This window comes from Delphinus delphis, chromosome 4, assembly GCF_949987515.2.
Source record: "Delphinus delphis chromosome 4, mDelDel1.2, whole genome shotgun sequence".
Lineage (NCBI taxonomy): Eukaryota > Metazoa > Chordata > Mammalia > Artiodactyla > Delphinidae > Delphinus > Delphinus delphis.
In genome coordinates, this window is record NC_082686.1 from 45,000,218 (window position 1) to 45,022,832 (window position 22,615).

The following is a 22,615-nucleotide window of genomic DNA, read 5'->3' on the forward strand; positions in this document are numbered from 1 at the left end:
CTTTTCTTGGTCATCTAAATATGTAGTCAAGTACCTTGAGTAAAACGGTTTCTTCCAATTTCATTCTTAATACATAGGCAAATACCATGTCTTTTTATCTTTATATTTGGTATACAGTGACAGTGGTTGGAATGAAAGTGTAAAAGTTGAATTTATTTTTGCTCTAAGGTTAACATTGTAAAACATGGCTTCTTTATTTCTGGAATGATTGGCCATTTAAGAAAGTCATTATTCTCTCACTCTTACTTTGAATAGAACAAATATTGTGTTGAGATGCATCAGGAAAGGTGTTCTTCCCCGTTTCATCTGCCCTACTCAGGTCCTCCACTCTGGGTGGGTGTAGGATGCTCCTATACAGATACCCCTGCTCTACTTGCTATCTTTTCTTTTTTTGCCCCATCGCTTTCGTTTCACTTTCGCTTTCTCTTTCTCTTCCTCTTCCTCTTCCTCTCTCTCTCTCTCTATCTCTCTCCCCTAAGCTTCTTGTGCATGGAAAAAAAAACATTCTGGTTCCTTGCTTTTCTGTCTCACAACTGAAAAAACAAAAGCGCAGCTGATTGCTTAGGTGACTGATTGTAAACACAAGGTAGCAGCCACAATTTTACAGAAGCCAGAATGGGAGATATTGCATAAATGGATTTATTACCTTTAACAGGCTGTGTTATACTCTAGACTTGTTCTCATTATAGAAAATAACTCTAAATATTTACTTTATGTATGGCAGTGGTATATTTTTTAAATTAAAATGATCCTTATATTATAGGATAGATACCTGTATGTAATGAATCCCAGTTTCCCTAATACAGATCACTGATGTAAGATGTCACTTGAGCTTCATGGAGTTTCCTAAACATAAATACTTTAATTTTTATTTCAGGCAAGGTTCTTTTACCAAATTACCTGGGAGAGGTTCCTCCATAGGAAGAGACATTAAGTGGTTATTCTGCTGATGCTGAAGAATTGAATTACCACTTGCTACCAGGGCAAATCTGTTCTTGGCATCTACAGTTGGAACTCAGAGAGAATTGTCCCATTTAATATCATCTACTTGTACACAACAGACCACTTACCATGTCTAATCCATAATTGGAAAAAGAACATTCATAATTATCCCTACAGTGCTATGCCTTTTGAGAAAGATTTATTAATTGGCTTTAATCTATTCATTTATTGCTTTGCTTTTCCCTCCCAAAATATGACAGTGCTTAGTCTCATCATATTTCTCTTATTTCTAATGAGTATTTAATTAAAAATAACTGACTCAGACACAGAAAGGGCTGTATGTAGGTGTGCAAGATTTTTTTCTTCGTGATATTTAGCAAAATTGGATGATTTTTTACTCAAAACGCCCAAGCGCAGGCTGCTCATGATTTCATTTGTGTTTTAGTGTGCTTTTATTATGAATGTGGTTTTGCCGTTTAACTCTTGACGTACAAAATTATAGCATATTTCTGTAGTTTTTAGAATTAGCTATTCTATGGGTTTATATTGAAGATTTTTTCTGCATCGATGAAAATAGTTGATAACTGTTTTTTTGACTTTTTCCAAGGTAAAATTATGTCCACGCTTTATGGCATAGAAATTTGGAGCCACAAATGCTTATTTTTCAAGTTTTGAGTGTCTATGGAACTGTATTTTGAGAAGCTTTTATTCCTTCCCAATGAGATATGGGTGGCTGTCCATTTTGCTATGGGTTTTTATTAGTTAATACCAGTTTTCATAATATAAACATCCCCTTCCACTTCTTACATGATTTTCAAGTCACATGGTTCTCTCTTGAATCAATAACACTGGATTCTTGCAAAGATTATAACCTTGAACTCTCTGCTCTCCAATATTTTTCAAAATTTGCACTATGTGACAAATAATTCTTGTAGGGTTGCACAAAACTATGCATTCTATTCATCTTAGTTAAAGCACATGCCACCTTTGGATCAAGCTAGACCAGAATAGACCGTATACAAGAATACATATATTTCAGTGCAATATGTACATTTGGTAAGCACCAGTCACCTTTTCTATAAAACGGGGATATAATTAACTACCTTACAGGTTTATTGTGATAATTGAATGAAATAAATCATGTGAAATATTAAGTACACTCCTTAGAACAAAAAAGTGCTAAAAAATTTTGGTTATATATTTTTGAATACATGCCTACAATGTATAAGAGTAGTCACCTCTGCCTGAGGACAATGGGAAGGTGTCACAAAGGAGGTAAACACCTAAATCAGAACATGAAGGATGAGTAGGAATTTTCCACAGAGCAAAAAAAAGTAAGGGAACAGTATGTGCAAAGGCATTGAGGTGCAGCAAAAGGGAGAAAGAGGGTAAGGGATGGGCCTAGTTATAAAGACAAATGTAGACGAGGTTGAGAGATTTAGATTTTATTCTGGAAGTGAATGGTATTTAGTCTATTAGATTTCTTTTTTTATTTTTGTTTCCTTTAACTATGAGTCTTAGAAATGAGGGAAAATGTAGCAAGAATTATCTAAGTCTTCATTCACGGTATTATGAAAACACTAATGGACAAGTCTTAATTTTAGACATCAATTTAGTTACTGAAGTAAGTACAATAATATTGAAAAAAATGAGAATATGTAGAATTCAAAGGATTTGAAGTGCACGTTTCTGTATCTTCAGCAGTATTTATCTTGAAGGTTTAATTGTCAGTTACTCTTCCGTAAATATTTTTAAATGCTTTAAGGTAACATTATTAAAAGAAATCTGTTGTAGGAAGGCAATAAATTGCTCTCTAATTTGTGTTTTGAAAATTTGCATTTGACAGTACTCTCTAAGCAAAGCACTATAAAACATTTTCCTATTTATAGGATGAATACATTGTGACAGAAAATGTGATAGAAAAAAAAAATCTAAACATAAAAAGACCTAAGTATCATCCTACCACTAATACATTTCATGACCTTGACATAATTACAAAACTTTCCTGGGCCTCATTTCTTTATCTGAATAAATTGATTTAGTTCCTTCCCTGTGGTGAGTTTGAAGCCCCAGTTTTGTGATTATTCATCATCCATTTCCAAATATACAAACATTTTATGAACAAAACATTGATAGAGCACATAGTGGTTTAGATATGAATACAAAATTTTGTTTACAGGGCTCCTATTGAATACCTTTTTCAAAGATTATATAGGAAGGATATTAGATTAATAAATAATATAGATGAAGTTAGATAAAGTTAGATAAAGATAGATAAAGTTAAAATTGATAATGCAAAGAATGAAATGACTTTTAGAGTTTTAAATTATGTCTATATGCAGATCTGACAACTGATATTTTTAGTACATTATTAAAGTTTGGAGATGTACTTTTTCATTTATTCATGTAATTTACTCCTTTGCAAAACATTTGCCTAAACATCTCTAGATGATTTTATATATATATATATATATATATATATATATATATATATATATATATATATATATTCTGATGTTCTCTTTGACATAGGTAAACATAGAACTATTTTTCTCTCATTTGTAAACTCAGATGTAAATAATATGCTTTTTCTTAGGAAACTGTACTATAAAGTCTTGGTAGTCATTAAATTAACGAACACATTTTTAAAAAATATTTATTTATTAGGCTGTGCTGAATCTTAGTTGTGGCTTGTGGGATCTAGTTCCCTGACCAGGGATCAAACCCGGGCCCACTGCATTGGGAGCGTGGAGTCTTAGCCACACGACCACCAGGGAAGTCCCCAACAAACACACTTAAATTATTGCCAGGTAGTAAGTTAAGAACTGGAAAATATAGTTTAATAAAGTTTAATAGGCAATAGCCTTTAATGATTTTCAGTTATTTGGATCAAATTTTCATCGTTCTTAAGGTTAAAAAATGCATCTGTAAGCCACAATTAGTTATAGAGTTAATGGGTGAATGAATAGTCACTCTTCAGTTAATATGAAAAAGACCACTGTTTATTTATGAGTTAATATATTTCTGTAATTATAAGCATAAAATATGAAATCTACAGCAAAGTATGTAGTAACTGAAATGTGACCCCTAAGTTTGCTCTCCTTCAGTGTCAACCTTTATTTAAAGGGTGTTCTGCAGAATGCTAGTATTCCTTCATATGCTTCTTAGAAAATAATATTCCATGAATAAACGTTTGGGAAATGTTGGATTCAACAAAGTGAAGCAAATTGTGTTTCTTTTGTTTCAGCGTCAATCTTCCAGAGGAATCTTAATTTGAGCACTGAACTCATTTTTTTGGTGATATCTCATGGGACTAGAGATATTATGTATGATGTATTTTGGGAAATATAGTTCTGTTTAAAACATTTTCCATAAAGAAAAAATTTAAATTAAATTTAAAAAATTGGGGCTTCCCTGGTGGCGCAGTGGTTGGGAGTCCACCTGCCGATGCAGGGAACACGGGTTCGTGTCCCGGTCCGGGAAGATCCCACATGCCACGGAGTGGCTGGGCCCGTGAGCCATGGCCGCTGAGCCTGCATGTCCGGAGCCTGTGCTCCGCAACGGGAGAGGCCACAACAGTGAGAGGCCCGCGTACCGAAAGAAAAAATAAAATAAAATAAAATAAATTGTAGCTCACCTGGCCTCTGCTACTCTGAGAGGAAGATGGGGACTGCATGGCCAGATGCTCTTCTGGGGAGGGACAGGACTGCACTGCCACAAGCTTCTCATAAGTTTACTATTAGAGCACTATTTCTTTATTCTTTAAATGTGTAAAGGGGAAATCCAAATTGAAGCCAAAAAAAAAAAAAAAAAAAAGAAGAAGATTGAAAGTGTGTTTTTTTAATAGAAATAAAGTTGTAGTTTTTATTTAAGTTTATTACATGATGGGCTAGAAAAACAGCTAGCTGCAAATTAGGATAATTGTCCTTTTCTTATGAGATTGGTTTGGAGGGTGTAGTGTGGAGATAGCTTTTTTCTATGTGAAGTACATGTTTCCTTTAAAGAAAAAAAAATCAACATAAGAAAATCCCTGAGAGTTTTCAGTACAGATGTCTCCAAAAGAGTTATTGCTGCCAAGATTTTTTTTCCTTGGGTGTCACATAATCTTTGTATAATTTATAAATGATAACAAAGCAGTCAGGCCACATTCATAAAAGCTTAGTGACACATAATTTAGTTGAATCTGAGGATTAGAATTAATTGTCTCTCTTTGTTCTAAGTTCTAAATCTTAGTAAATGATTCATGCATGTCATTACAGCTTAATATTTGCATGAAATCACAGTTTAGCTGGCATAATTTAACAGCAATTAAAAAGCTATTTAATTGTCATGCTAATTGGTCTGAGAGCCCTTGAGGGAGAAGGGTGTCTGCCGTTTTTATTTAAGTATCTCTAGGCGGACAGTCATATACTTGCAGACACCCATAACATAATTGATAACATTCTTCCTGTTCTTGGAAATGTAAGTGAATAATAATTCATGTTTTTCCATTATAAATAGAAGAAAAGAACAACAATATGAATATGTCATTCTGTAGGAAGACATTATTACGATAATGATAATGAATCTTTATCTCCTAGCCATGAGTCTAGGTTGGAGGTAAAGAACTATGCCTATCCCTGTGCTCTAGTTTTTAATCCCTTCCATATTTTCCTTTCTGAAGGTAGACGTTTCTTAACTCTCTGGAACATGAAATGTACATATAGGTGTCTGAGTCCTACCCATTAGGTTGCTGATATCAGGATCCAGCAAAATGAAAAAGGAAAATGTAACACTTCTTAATATCTCAAAGCCAATACACAATCATATAGATTTAGGAGTGATGTTATGCTACTCTAACAGTATATAACAGATCTTGCTACTGAGTCCTCTGTACTCATTTAGACCATTCCCCACACTGCAGCCAGAATGCTGTTTTTGAAACACATCACTTCTGTAGATAGAATCTGTTAGTTTCTTCCTGTTAAGTATAGAAACATATTCAGACTCATTCCAATGAGCCAGCAGTCTGGCATTATCCAACCCCTTCCTGTTCCTTAAAACTCACTTCTTGCTTCCTCCTTCCGCATTCTAGCCACAGTGATCTTCTGACAGTTCCATGACTATTTTAAAATCTTTTTTGACTAAAGAGCCACACATCTTCTACCTCTAATATTCTTCCCACCCCTCTGAACATCTTCCACATCACCTATATTAGGCCTTCTCAGAATGTTTCTCAGGTTATTTCAGCTCCTTTCCTTTTGATTTCTGTAACTGCACTTACTATAATTTGAATTTTATTCTTCTGTTTGTGTGTGTGTATTTGTGTTTATCTAGCCATTCAGCTAAAATGTTAATAACAAGAAAGCAGAAATAACTTTTATCACATTCATGCTGTAAGCCCAAGATCTAGCAGAATATCTGGCACACATTGTAGTCACTAAAAATATATATATTTAATGAATGAATGACCATATCTTGAAATCCAAAAGAAGCTTATATCAAAAATTGTATTTCTTTCTATGGAGAGAATGTCACAGAGAATTCTTTCCCTCCTTCTAAGCAAATTTTCTTAATAGCAGCAATTTAAAGAACTGTTTAGATTTCTTAAAACTAAGCTTTTTAAAATGTGGCAGGAATGTTAATTAGTTATTTATACAATAAATTATTTTTCAAAATATCTGTCATAAGCACAGTCTCTTACAGAAAGGATTCTGTGGTATTTCACAACATAGTACATAGCACAGTGCCAGGCACCGAGTAGACCTTCAGTTAATATTTGTTCAGTGAATGATATGAAACTGAGGTTTGAAGGACTCGGATAAGTGTAAAAGATTATTGACACAATTTTAAGAAAAGGCTGGAATAGTTAAAAGGATATAAATACTCTATGCAGTGTGATCCGTATGGAAAAATAATGAGAAAAAAGAGAGCAGATGCTCATCCACCATCCATGAGAAACATGGTTTGTGCACTCTTGATGACAAATAAGAGGATTGTGTGGGTCTCTTTATAAGCTTCTAAGGACACACTTACTTATGTTTAGTAAAGTTAATCTAAATAAAAGTCAGGTACCATTTCTTATGTATACCCCCTTTTATCCCTTCCGTATAATGCTTTTGTCCCATGAAATTGGCAGGACCTAGTAAAAGCCTTTATGCTGCCTCCAGTTTCCCTTCCTCTTCCCCTTCTTCCAAACTGTCTGTCCACCCTGAGTTTATGGCCATTTATTCTCAGCCTGTGAGAAAAAGATTCTTAGAGAGATTGTCCAGAAAAATGAATGGGAGTTTTACTTACACATCAAGCATAGTTTGAGGACTGAAAGACTGAACACAGCATGTTTTATATATGCATGTTACTATTTTTTCAAAATTTTAAAATGATGATGTAATTATTAAGATGTATTTAAAACCATCACATAATTTAAAATAATGTTTTGTTATATATTTTCAGTCAACAAATTTAAAAAGTATAATTACTATCTTTTGGAGATCTGTGGCTTTTGATATTAAATATTGAAATTCATATACCAAAAGTTAAGATATAGACCATCTTCACCGCTAAGACTCCACTCTTACTAGACTAACTCAGATATTTTTAACCATATTTCTTTATTGTTTCCATCAGAAGAAAGAACTCAAACTAATATAAAAGACAAGCAAGTGTTTATTGATGACATTTTCAAGTTAGCACCATAATTCATTGTCCTATACATGTACATTTGTTTTTTTAATTGCTTTCTCTAGGGCCACCTTCAGCTCCTAGGAATGTGGTTTTTAACATCAATGAAACGGCCCTTATTTTGGAATGGAGCCCACCAAGTGACACAGGAGGGAGAAAAGATCTCACATACAGTGTAATCTGTAAGAAATGTGGCTTAGACACCAGCCAGTGTGAGGACTGTGGTGGAGGACTCCGCTTCATCCCAAGACATACTGGCCTGATCAACAATTCCGTGATAGTACTTGACTTTGTGCCTCACGTGAATTACACCTTTGAAATAGAAGCCATGAATGGAGTTTCTGAGTTGAGTTTTTCTCCCAAGCCATTCACAGCTATTACAGTGACCACGAATCAAGATGGTAAGTTCCACTGTTGTTCTCTCAAAACTTATCTATAATTCCCTTTTGATGCTTAATATCCCTGGTGAATCTATATTCACTGAGGTGCAATTGTACGCTCTATACATTACAGGGGTGATTTTCTGGTTGTTGTTCTTATTGTTTCCCAAGGTGCAGAAAGATATTTTTGATATTACTTCTTAGTAGTAATGGTCAATTAGATATAAAGCTTCTCTTTAATATCTATGCATTTATGTTTTTGATATAATCCTATACTAACATATCTTAAGAGCAAGTCCATATTACTTACCAACAAACATCAGACATAAATAAGAGGTTGCTACATGAATTGAAATTCAGTTGCCGTACTTATGCAGCCATCTCTTTTCCATGTCAGATAAGCAAATAGTAAGAATTTATGCTAATTATAATTCATATCTATATTGTAAAAACAATGCAGCCAGCAAGCCTAACCATAATCCACTCCTAAAAGAAACAGCAAAAAATATACAGAAATGTGTCTAAATGCTGCTGTTTAGGTGCAGTTTTGTGTAAAAAATAGTTAAACTTTTTTAAAAACTCCAATTGCCTTCAGCTAAATGGTCCCGTTTAACACTACAGGTTTTTACTGCAATGTAGTTAGGCATGAATAGACCTATGATTTTTTAAAATATATATTCTCTTTAATTCTCCCCATAATGTAATTTATCACAAAGCATGATACAGGAAAAGCTTCAAAGATTTTAAAAACTCCCTTTGAGAAGCATTCATAAATTATGTTGATACAGAAGTGATTGTCTTAAAGAAGAAAGTATTGTTTTATATGTTTTATACTATTCTTTTACACTATATTCGTTTGCTAGGTCTGCTATAACAAATGCCACAGACTAGGTGGTGTAAACAACAGAAATTTAATTTCTTATTGTTCTAGAGACCAGAAGTCCAAGATTAAGGTATCAGCAGAGTTGATTTCATTCTAAATCCTTTCTCCTTGGATTGTAGATAGCCATTTTTCCCTGTGTCTTCATATGTTCTTTCCTATGTGCATGTCTCTGTCATAATCTCTTCTTGTAAGGATACTATCATGACAGATTAAATCCCACCCATATGACCTCATTTTACCTTAATTTCATCTTTAAGGGACCTATCTCCAAATCCAGCCACATGCTAAATTCAACATATGGATTTTAGGGGATGCATTTCGGCCCATATCATGCATTAAGGCAGCTATGGTGATATTTAAAGTAGAAATATATGTAAGATGTTGGAATACTATTCAGCAATAAAAAGGAACAAACTAGTGATACACACAACTTGAATAAACTTTAAGGGCACTATGCTGAGTGAAAAAAACCAATCTCAAAAGGATACATACTGTATAATTCACTTACATAACATTCTTGAAATAACATAATTGTAGAGATGGAGAATAGATTCTTGGTGGACAAGGGTTAGGGCTTAGGGAGAGAGGGATTGGCTATGAAGGGGTAGCAGGAGGGAGCCTTGAAGTAATAATATAGTTATGTATTTTGATTATGGTGGTAGTTACATGAAGTTAGATATGTGATAAATTGCAAAGAGCTACACGCACAACATGCGTGCATGCACACACACACAAGCTCTATGGATTTTCTCAATGTTGGTTTCCTGGTTTTGATGTTGCACTTTAGTTATTGCAAGTAGTTAGCATTGGGGGAGGCTGGGTAAAGGGTGTATGGGACCTTACCATACATTTCTTTTGCAAATATCTGTGAATCTATAATTATTGCAAAATAAAAAGTAAAAAAAACACTGCTAAACCTATAAAGTATACAGGAAGAAAACTTAAATATTCTACTAAAAACATATTTGAAGTGGATGTGACTATTTTATTCAAAATAATATATATAAGTTCACTTTGCTGATAATCTTCAGAAATACATCTAATAAATAAAGCAAAGCCAAATAATACTGTAGAATCACCATTTTTATATTTAGTATATAATATTCCTCTTCATCTAGCAAACTGCTCCACATCATAGAATTTGCTTTATGATTGTTCAAAATGTAATTCTTGTTTTCTCTTTTTTTCCTTCTTTCCCATAGTGTCAACAAAATCTTGTCAGATGTGTCTTCAACATAAAACAGATAGGGTCTTCTGTTTCTCTCTGCATTAACAGATTATTTCTAAGCCTTTTTTCTGCCACTTGATTAAAAAAACTATAATCCAGTACAACTGTTCTAACTATAGGGTATAAATAATTAAGTTTGGGAATAAAAACAATATATCACTTTAAATAAAATATACATGTAAATATGTTTACATAATTTCATACATTATACACATAGCAGTCTTTCAGAATTAGAAGAGAGTTCATTTAGGCTATTTTTCTAATTTAGCAGAAGGGCAGGATACGAACTATTTCCCACTTTGAAAATGAGAGAATTTATTAAAAGTGTATGGTTATAAGGACAGAAATTATACAAAGCATGAAACAAGATACAGTATCCATATATTGAGGCTATGCATTCTGGTAGGGGACAGTATTATTAAATAATCCTCCCCAGTAAATTTATTTTTGAGAAGAATATTGAGAAACAATTATTGTTCATTTAATTCAACTTTGTTTTAGTTATAAATTATAATGAAAAATCAAAATATATTTAAATTTTGTTTGAAAAGTACATCAAGGTCCTAAACTGAGCTAAAATATTGCCACATATATGCTTTATAAAATATTATGACCAGTCTTACACGTATAAGCCACTTATCTCCATGTCATAATTTTGAGAGGCACCAAGAAGGTCTTCTCTTCTTGTGTCTGAAATTCTGATGTTAGAAAATCATACTTTTAAAAATGCAGATATTCCAGTCAAGGGTAACATTATGAAATAATTCAATCTGTGCATGCATCCATTACTCTCTTCATATCAGAAGGGGTCAGATCCTAGTGTTGGGTAAAAGGAGCTTATAGAAACTGGAGTGTCCCAGAACCAGACTTGAGCTGTCATCATTGTGTGCCAGCTTTAATAAGATAACAGTGTTACTGTTGCAGATAGAGGGAGGGATTTGCCATCATTCCACTTGGGTATCTTTGGAAATTCTCTTTGAAGTGACTCAAGAGGCACTGTCCAAAGTTACAGGGTAACATATTACAATTTTGTTGGACTGAGGGGCCCACAGTAAATTATTTGTCTCATTATCTGTAGGTTACATATCATTGTTTTCACACTAAAATAGAAAAGTGATATGAGCTATTAATAAGCCTTTAATTTATTCAACACATGTATAGTGGTGAGCGAGCTTTTGTGAATTTTACACCCTGGTGGGGAGGCAGATAACAAATAATTTGACAAATACATAATTAGTACTGTGATAAGTCCCACCAAGGAGAAGCTCAGGGTGCTCTGAGAGCATGTATTATTCAGGTCTAGAGAATAAGGGCTGGTTTTCCTGAGGAAGCAGTATTAAATTAAGTTCTGTTCTGAGAGATGAGTAGAATATGAGTAGGCCACGTGAAGCCAGGAGAAGGGAAAGAATGCTGAGTAGAAGGAACCAAGCAAAGGTTGAGCAACTGAGGGATTAGGCCCTGATGACTAATGGACCCAAGAACATCTAACAAGTTGATATATTGCAGAGGTACAACAGGATTTGGGGAAGGACCTGAAGATTTAACTAACATTTGGAGAAATGAGTTGGTGTCTGCAAAATAGCCAAGACAAGTTAGGGGAACAACCATTTAGCAGAAGATGCTGATATATCATCAGGGCCAGAGGTAGGGAAAAAGAAAATCAGCAGAATAATAATATTGTACATGAGGCAACCTTGTACAAATAGGAAATAAAATAATAGAGACTGAAAAATATAGACAGTTGCATTAATTATGATTTTACTATTCTGTGCACAGCGTGGAACGTGAGGATAAAGAGGAAGTTTGCGTCAAATTACCTTTTCTTTCGTGTAGTTGATTATATGTATATGTCTTTTCTCATACTTAAGAAATATTAAGGAAACCCCATTAAACAACCTTGACTTAATTGTTTGCTGTCTGCTTACAATTACAGAAATGTAAAAAAAAAAAAAGAAAATAAATTTCCAAATCACTTAGACCCACTTAGCTGTAGTTAGGAAAAACATTCCTTGATTATCCTGATTCTAGTTGGATAAATAAGATTATAGATTTAAGACTGACTCTCATAATTAGAAATCTTTGCAATAAACCTTAATTAACTGACTTCTGCAATCCCTAAAAGCTTTTTTGCAACCTTCTATTTTGATAGTTTATTTAAATGGTCTTTAAAGGTGGTTCATTTAGAGAACAAAACAAGAAAGCAACACCTAGAAAACATTTGATTTTAATCCTCAGTGCATGATAGAAAAACTAAGCTGTGTAGTTTAGTAAAAGGAATTATTCAGGTCATAGACAGGAAAGGAAAATGTTAATCATGGATAGCCTGAAACAAATTGTGTTTGTAGATATCCTGACATGTGCAAAAACCTTTAGGGACCATGTTCAAAGTGAAAGACATGCTAAGTTACAAACCAATTCTGCTGATATTTACTAAAGGGTCTTTAAAGCAATTATTGTCAGAAGCAGTTTGTCCAGTCCTTCAGCTTCCTAAAATATATATTCAACACTCCTGTCTCTGCCAATGGGTGACTATTCTGTATAGGTCTTGCTTTAGGCTTACATTTTGATTGCAGATTTCATATATTTGCTCAGGTAGCAATAATTAATTGAACTGACATTGAAAACAGATTTAAATCAACAAAAGTCTCCATATATTTATAAACTTGAGATGTCTATTTGATTTACAGTTCACTGCATTCTGAAAATACAGTCTATTTCAAATAGCAACCTTTTGCACGTTGCTAGAGTAGGTAATTAGGGACATTATAAACATTCATTCATCTTTATATCTGTATCTTAATTTATTTTATGTCTGGATATTCCTCATAATCCTCACTGTGTTTTGAAAATTCTTGACAGTGTTTTGAAAATTCTTGACAGTGGATATTCTTTTTTCTAAAATCTGTGCAAGTCTACTCAAAGTATAAAAGTTTTAAATGCTTACTAAAAATATACTGAATATAAGCCAGTGTCATGATAAGTTAAAGAAAAAAAGCAATAACCGTAATTGAAGCTAAGAGTGATGCTATATTATTTGTATTTTACATATTTCTTAAACATAAGAAAATTATATATTCAAAAGCCACAGACACTTTATATTGAAGGATAAAATTTTCCTATCTTCTAGGAAAAGTGTTTTTCTTCTGAAAAGTGCACTGAATATGTAGGGAAGATAATTGAACTGTCAGTCTAGTTAATCACAACTAAATAACTTTATGGTCCAGCCATATATTAAATTATGATAGAGTCTGGATGATTGTAAACTTTGTGTTTGGTCCTGGGAAACATCAAATTACTCCCGAGTTTAGTGTCTTTTTGTGGCATGCAACTTTTGAGTAAACGAATGGTATAGAAAAGGCTCTTGACCTTAGCAATGAGTTTCCTGAAGTTGGTAAATGGCTCAGCTCTTAGTCAAGAAGTGTAGAAATTGAACTGTTCCCAATCACTTGTGTACAATAACACACATGGTTCTCTCTCACTGGATCATAATCATATTTTTAATAGTTGCTTTTCTGACCAATGTGAAAGTTTCTTGAGAACAAGGATGTTGTGTTATTTGACTGAACATATCCTCAACCTACATTGACTATAACCTAATAAATCTCTGTTAACTGCATTAACAGATATTGGAGATGGTTTCAGTTAATCTTTCATTCATTAATTTATTTCATTCATTCAAAAATATTTATTGAATGTTTACTATCTGACAGAAACTGTTCAGTGTGCTAGAGATATAGCAATAAAGAAGTACAAACCGTTAATAGTGTCCCTTCGTTCAGGACATTATATTTTAGTGTCAAGAAGTGATATGTCCCGTGAAGAAAAACTAAACACAGTAAGAGGTTTGGAAGTGGTGGGGAAGGGGCATTTTGCATAGGAAAACCAAAAACACCTCTTTTGATATAACACCTGAGCGGATCATGAATTGAAGAGAAAACCCTGTGAATATATAAAAGAGTATTCCAGGCAGTGGGAATTAAAAGGGCAAAGCCTTAAATTTAACCAGGAATTTGTCTAGAAATTAACTGGGAAGTATTATTGCACATGTAATCTTTAGCATGTACTAAATTTCATGCTCCCTAAGTCCTGTGGTGCTGTTCTTATAGAATTTTTAATAAAAGATTTTAATCAACACTAAACCATCCTTTAATAGCAATCAAGGGGATTTTTTTGGTGATTGTACATTGCTAGAAAAATATGTTTAATCCTAAACTTGATTTTAAGCAGTTGGCTTTTAGAGTCATCAGCTGTTTCTCTGAGAAATTCTCATTTGTGCATTTTTCAGGAAAGGTGACAAAGTGTTTTCTTTAGCATAAAGTAATAAGATCTTATTGCTATTTTGATGCCTCCACTACCACGTTAACAATTTTAATGGCATTTCTCCATATAACTTGAAAAATTAGTAATAGAGATTGTTTAGTAAAATATTTTAAATCCTATAAAAATAAATCTGGTTAGCAGTGAAGATAAATGCATATGATCACATTTTGCATAATCTATGACTGTCATGATGTAAGGTTCTACTTTATGGTTGAGAACTGACTAGCACATTGGTTGCTCATTTTCAATGCAATTCTTTGTTTTGAAAATGGGCGCCAATTTAATTTCCTTAACTAAACTCTGCCTGCATAACTTGACTGATTTGGATAACTGGATTATTGGATTCAAATGTGGTTGCTCTTAAAAACTAGGTTTTCATTTTGGGGGGATGTTTTCTAAAAGTCCCTTTTACTTCAAAGTAAATATTAATAAAGATTTTTTTTGAATAATGTGAGAATAAAACAAAGATTTTCAAGGTTGATAGATTATTCTAATTATTATTTAAAATGTGAAATGTCTTAATAAATAGTTTGTAAAGATTGAAAACTAATTGCTGACCTTTTAATCAGACTGAAATTCCATATAGCATCTTTAGATTAAGTAGCTTTTTTTCCTTCCATGTATTCCTCAGCACTTTTCTATTTGGTTTGGATTCTAAAACAGTTCCAGCTACATAATTTGTGGTACCCAGTGAAAAATGAAACTGCAGGACCCTTTGTTCAAAAAACAGAAAAAAAAGGGCCGTTAAAGGTACTAACATATAGAGGCTTTTCCTTCTGCAATTTCTGTCTCTCAACTTGTCATGGTGCTTTTTTAATTGCCATTTAATGTCCTTCTAAGTAAAGTAAAAGTAAATTTCAAATTATTAGCATAAACTTTACCATTCCTCTTTAATTGCTCACTGCTACTTTTAAATGTAAATATAAGAGCATTTAACTCATTTGTGAAATCATCGAAATCACAGTTCTTTTCCTAGAGTCCTGCACCACTCCCTATCCCCAGTACCCAAGGGTATCTCAAGCAGACCAGAGCAGACAAATGTAAGACAGACTCAGAAAGTTTGGAAAGAGGAAGAGAGGGTGTCCCCAGGCACTGATCCAGTCGAGAGGCCCTCCCTCTGCACAGGGATACTTGTAGGGTGATTGAGGAAACCTCCAGGTTCCCAGGGCTTCCAAACCCACAGTGGAAGGGAAAACCCTAAGGGTCTTTGAATCTCCTTCCCAGAAACTATTGGCTACCTGCATGGAGTGGATGAGAAGCTTGCCCCCACTAAAATGTGGCCTCTGCAGAACAGAGACAGCCAACACACACACACACACACACACACACACACTCACTCACTCACTCACTCACTCACTCACTCCTCTACACTCCACTCTCCAGTGCTAGAGAGCCCTACCTAGACCCTTTTGTGCACATGCCCAGATCCCCACTAGAGACTGGAGACAACCCAGAAATGTGGTCCTCCCTCCTCAGAAGTTAACAAAGTCACTTAACCCAGGTGGAGAATGGCAGCAATCCGTGGGCAGTGCAGGGATTGGAAGACTGCTTGGCAGAGAGCAGGGGGGACGACAGGGAAAACACATCCCCAGGAATGTGGGGAGGGTGGGTGGCCAGAAGCTGGACCTTGCCTAGAGCCGGGGCTTCAAGCTCCCAATGCACACTCCATTGTCCCATCAGACTTCACTTACAAAACATGAGTTAAAGATAATATTATTAAGAATTTCAAGATGGGGCTTCCCTGGTGGTGCAGTGGTTGAGAGTCCGCCTGCCGATGCAGGGGACACGGGTTCGTGCCCCGGTCCGGGAAGATCCCACATGCCGCGGAGCGGCTGGGCCCATGAGCCATGGCTGCTGGGCCTGCGCGTCCGAAGCCTGTTTTCCGCAACGGGGGAGGCGCCTCCACAGCAGTGTACCCGTGTACCGCAAAAAAAAAAAAAAAAAAAGAATTTCAAGATGGCATTATATGATCATTAAACCCTAAACAGGTTCAGGGAGCCATGCAACTGCGGTAGGCACACACTCTTGAAATCGGTCCTGAAAACGTTTTACAAAATAGTGATGTCGTTGTTTTTCCCATTTACCTCTATGTGTTAGTCAGCAAACAACTATAGTCAGTAACTATGATGTGCAAAGTACTGTGCTGTATGCCATGTAGTGAAAAATAGATGCATGTTTGAGTGTTTGAGACATGGTGTCTACTACAGAGCAGTCAACAGTCTTTCATTCTTTAAGATTCTTTAGAACTTAGCTAAAGAAAGACTAATTAAACGTACAATATCTGATTCAATATGCATTTGCAAGAAATGAGTGCCTGAAATATTACTTAGTACACAAGTCCTTAAAATATGTATAAAGTAATAAATGATTAAATAGTGATATGGCAGGTGGTGAATGTTGACATTTCACTTTTCTGTTTTTATGAAAGAGAGACTAGTTGTTTGGCCACGTATTTATTCTGTTATACAGTGAGCAAAGCTTTTAGTAATAAAAGATTAAAAACAAAAATAATGAAAGGTAGTTTCATAATTTGCCTAATGCTCTTCTAATTATTTTGCAATTTTAATAGACCTAAGGGTAGGTTTCATAGCTATTGATACCTTTGTTCTCTGCTCTATATTGTTGTATTGAGTCATTTCCAAGGTGTACCCTGAGATAAAAGTGTTTTTTTCCTCAAAATAATTATGACATGACTCATTGAATTATTTGTATTCATCCTTTCAAATTGTTATCCAGCTTACATATTTCTTAAGTAATCTCTCATTAAAGCAAATAAATAGTATTCCAAGGGTGATAAATATATCTATAATATGTGAATAGAAATGTACTTTTCATTCCATTTTGTTTTGTCTTTAAAAAGCTTATTTTACTCGTTTGCTGTATCACTAAATCTCTAAGATATGATTACCTTTTACTTTATAATGCCTGTGTGAATTGATGTCCTCTGTTTTTGACATCCTATTTCAAGGCTGTTTCATATAAATAGTGAATGATTGACTACTTTCTATGAGTTTTAGATTATATATATTTTTTAAAATTTTTATTTGTCTATTTATTTATTTTGGCTGCTTTGGGTCTTCGTTGCTGTGTGCGGGCTTTCTCTAGTTGTGTTGAACGGGGGCTACTCTTCAGTTGTGGTGCGCGGGCTTCTCATTGAGGTGGCTTCTCTTGTTGCGGAGCACGAGCTCTAGGCGCATGGGCTTTAGTTGTTGTGTCACGCAGGCTCAGTAGTTGTGGCTCGCGGGCTCTAGAGCACAGGCTCAGTAGTTGTGGCACATGGACTTATTTGCTCCGTGGCATTGGGATCTTCCCGGACCAGGGCTCGACCCATATCCCCTGCATTGATAGGAAGATTCTTAACCACTGTGCCACCAGGGAAGTCCTTAGATTATATTTTGATAAGTTTTTTTTTGATAGTTATGTCCTATCTCATAATTTTATGTTTTTAAATGTTTTTATTACTTTTTATAAAGATAAATGTTGTTTAGTTGTAGATATGAATTGCACATTTAGATTTCTAGAAATTGAGAATAGGTTCCTCATTCTATTTTTATGAGAATAAATATTTCATGTGCTGACAGTTTTGAATATTTAAAATGTTCAACTGCTGTCTTTATTTAGCTGTTTTATCCAAAATGTGAGATACTTGTATTAAGAGCAGAACAATTAAACTCTATTTGAAGTTCTACTTAATTATATATTTAAATTTAAAGATAACTGACATGGAAAATTATGTCCTAAAAAAAACTGTTTTCCAACATCTGAATTTTATTAACCTAACTGCTGCCAGTTCATATTAGTTTTATACTTATAAGGTGACAATTTTCATATGCCTTAAAGGACCTCAAGAGAATGTAGACTTCAGCTACAAGTCATCAGGCAAGATGTTCTTATAAATGTTATAAGTAACATTATATAGATAAATATATTTTATATTATAAATAAATGTTATTTTATCCCATTTCAAAGATCTGTAAGAAAGAGCTCCAATTCTCTTGTATATTTTAACCGACTCTTTTAGGGTGGTCTTCCATGTATCTTGTCTAAAATCTTCCTTCTGCCTATTAGCCTATTTAAGAAGAAAATACAAAAAATAAATTGCACTTCAAGAGCTAGAAGTTCTTTCTCTGAATCATCACTCTTTGTAGATGGGAAGACCATCAGTAGAACATTCTATTAAGATTACTTCTACTTATTTATTTGTTAGAAATAATTTTTTTTAATTTTAATATAATGTAATTTTTATTCTAATTTTCTCAATAAAAGAAAGAATCCATAATGTTAGGCGAAATGCAAAAAGTAACCTAATTGCAATTAATTCTGATAGACCTTTTTTTATGATACAGCCTTGATATATCCACTTTCTTTACACCTGAAGAATTAGATAAAGTTTTTATGACCTTTTAAGTCCAAACTCCTCATTATTGTACTATAATCTAGAACTAACTATCTTTCTCTAAGCTTTTCTCTACAAATGTCCCAATTCTTTTCATTTCTCTTATTAATTTGAATTTTATTTTCTACTTCCATAAATTTTTCTTTTCTCCCTTGTGGTAGCTCACAGTCTCAGAGGAGGGAATGAAGTCCCATACTTGCCTTCATGTGACTTTTAAATCCATTGTAGCTTGTCGTGGTATCAGAGGTATCAGAGGTACTATAAGCAGAGTATGGGAGGAGTTACCCTTTGTTTGATGTAAATTTGGCCAACAGGGACTTGATTTTGTAGGGAAAACTATTATTTTATTCTTTATTAAAGTACAGTTGATGTGCAATGTTATATAAGTTACAGTTATACAATATAGTGATTCACAGTTTTCAAAGGTTATTATGCTCTGTTTATAGTTGTGATAAAATTTGGCTGTATTCCTTGTGCTGTATAATATACCCTTGTAGCTTATTTTATACATAATAGTTTGTACCTCTTAATCCCGTACCCCTATATTGCTCTTCCCCACTTCTTTCTCCCAACTGGTAACTACTAATTTGTTCTCTATATCTGTAAGTCTGTTTCTCTTTGTTATATTCATTAATTTGTTGTATTTTTTAGATTCTACATATAAGTGTTATCATACGGTATTTGCCTTTCTCTGTCTGACTTATTTCACCTACCATAATATCCTCCATGCCCATCCATGTTGTTGCAAATGGCAAAATTTCATTCTTTTTATGACTGAGTAGTATTCCATTGTATATATATATATATATATACACCACACCTTCTTTATCCATTCATCTGTTGATGGACACTTAGGTTGCTTCCATATCTTGGCAATTGTAAATAACACTGCTATGAACATTGGGATGCATGTATCTTTTCAAATTAGTGTTTTTGTTTCTTTCTTACTCAGAATTGGAATTGCTGGGTCATATGGTAGTTCTATTTTTAGTTTTTTGGGAAACCTCCATATTGTTTTCCACAGTGGATGCACCAATTTACATTCCCACCAACAGTGTACAAAGATTCCCTTTTCTCCACATCCTTGCCAATATTTGTTATTTGTGTTCTTTTTGATGAGAGTGATTCTGACAGGTGTGAGGTGATATCTCATTGTGGTTTTGATTCTCATTTCCCTGATGATTAGTGATGTTGATCATCTTTTTATTTGCCCATTGGCCACCTGCATGTACTCTTTAGAAAAATGTCTGTTCAGGTCTTCTGCCCATTTTTTAATCTTTTTTTTTTATGTTGAGTTGGGTGAGCTGTTTATGTATTTTGGATATTAACCCATAACTCTAATTTTAGGGTCAAAAGATGCTAAAATCAATTTTGCTTAATTTTTTGATAACTTAGAAGAGTATATATGTTTGGGATTTATAACAACCAAGCAAAAACTCAGATTATACATTGTCTAAACTTAACACGTAAACATGGCAAACAGATGGTATTGCTGAACTGGATTTTGCATAAAAATCACTTTATTTTTATATTTTCATATTTCAAGAACTAATTGCTTTCCTTGTGATTCCATTTTTTTCACTGAAATTTTGCTTAATTTTCTTTGTAAAAGTTTTCTTAGGAAATATGGCATCAGGTTTCCATAATATTATCTAAAAGTTCACTGCATTGTGCTTGTATATTGAAAATATCATCTATTGCTAGGACAGTGAAGGTGTTACATAATTGCAAAATGTAGTGCTGCTTCATTTGTACATGGTTCTTTAAAAAATGAGTTCTCATTTGAGTACATCCCTTAAAACATGAAAAGTATATTTAATCAAAATCAATGAATGAATAATTAGCTTACATTTCAGGAACTAATTTGTATTTCTAAGGAGAAGATAGAAACAGTTTCTGATTCAAGGAACAGAAGAGGTAGCCTTGAAAAAAGTTCTTAATATGTGGAGAGATTTAATATAGGATAAAGAACACATATAAAATCAATGGGAAAAGTATGCATCACTGAATAAAATGTATTGAGGGAAACATTATTTAAAACATTTCAAGTTAATTCTTAACTAAGAAAATACCTGAAAGAAATCCCAAGTTATTAAACAGATAAATGTTAAACATAACATCTTAAGAAAAAGTAAATATAGGTAAATATATGACTAAATAGAGGAGCATACAAAAAATAAATTACAAAGCAAAGGACAGATGAGTTTAATAGAAATTTCACATATCAAAGTCATTATAAATAAAATGAAAATAAGCAGTAAGCTGGGTAAAATACTTGTGAAGAATAGACTATGGTAATATGGGCAAAGGATGAGCAGTCAATTCTTAGAAGAGATACAGTTGCCTAATATGCATTAAAAAAGAACTTCATTCTTGCTAAAGTTCAAATAAATGAAAATTAAAATGATAGGTAATTTTCTTCTAATCAAATTGGACATGTTTTTGTTTTTTGTGAGGTTTTCTTTGGTAAATGGTAATGCTTATGTATTCTTAGAGTGTGATTTGGTCAGAACTCCCATGTCACTACAGGAAAACTACAAAATTATATGGCAATGTGTTTCCAGTGCCTTAAAATTACTATATCCTTTAAACCCACTACTCTATTTTAATATCTAGGAAAGATGACATATAGAAAAACTATATGTGTGTACAAACATGCATTATATATAATAAGGAAATGTATAAATATCCTAAGTGATGAGAAATAGTGAGTAAAATGTATTATGTCTGTAAGATGGAATGTTAAGTTTAATGAATGAGAATAATGTTGACAGTACTGTAAGGACTGCAGGATTGGAAACTATATACATCCTCACCCAACTATGTAAACAACTGATGTATACATATAGTCATAAGAAAATGAATAGCAAAATTTTCTAATGTTGGCACTGTTTCTCTCTGTGTGGTGGGTTTATGATTGATTAGTTCTCTAAAGTGACTTGTAAGGTCCTTCATGATCTGGCCCTGATTATCTTATTATAGCTCCTTATATTTACCCGGTCTCCGTACTTACCATGCTCTGCATTTCAATTGCATGACCATTTTTTCTGTTGGTTTGTCATAAATGTTCATATCCCCAAGGCGTAACATGACACATTTCACATGAAACTATACATTAAATATTTACTAAATAAATTAGTGAATTAAGAGGATGGGTATGTAAACACACACGCGCCCACACACACACGCACACACACACACACACACACACACACACACACACACACACATTTCTACCATACATAAAGTGAACCTTTTAAAGCTTTAATACCCTGATACTTTTGCCCCTTAGTCATAAAGTGCTCACTTAGGACATCAACAATAAGCATTCTATTCGTAGGCTTATCATTCTGGAACAGACCTACAGAAGGCATAGTGTTCAGTTGTGTAAACCTAAGCAAGAATGCCCTGAAAATATACAGGAGAGATTATTGTCTATTTGGTTTTCCATAAAACCAAATTTCATATCCTTTGTACATAGTTTAGCCTGCTATTTACCATCTGCATTCTCATGAATTTGTAGCTCATAATGTCATTTTTTTGTTCTCTTGAAATGTCCAGTAGTTTAGTCATATAGAGAGACAGGAAACAGCTGGTCAGAATCTGATCAGCTCTGAGTTCTAGTCCCTAAACTGCTACTATCCAGCAGTGTAAATTCAGGTAAGTTATTTAATCTTTCTGGACCTCAGATTCTTCATCTGCAAAATAAGTATATTGCACTAGATAACATGATGAGCACTCTAATATTCAGTAATTGCATTGAATAACATGATGAACATTCTATGTGCACAGTCTTTTAATATTTA

General features: G+C 33.8%; 1 protein-coding gene across 2 annotated transcripts in view; it reads left to right on the forward strand.

Annotated features, from left to right (window-relative positions):
* Nucleotides 1–22,615, forward strand: part of EPHA6 (EPH receptor A6) — an 867,569-nt gene that overhangs the window by 358,681 nt on the left and 486,273 nt on the right. For both annotated transcript variants that reach the window (XM_060010502.1, XM_060010503.1), the window contains exon 5: nucleotides 7,668–8,003. In XM_060010502.1, coding sequence (XP_059866485.1) covers nucleotides 7,668–8,003 — 336 coding nt within the window. The remainder of the gene's footprint in view (nucleotides 1–7,667; nucleotides 8,004–22,615) is intronic.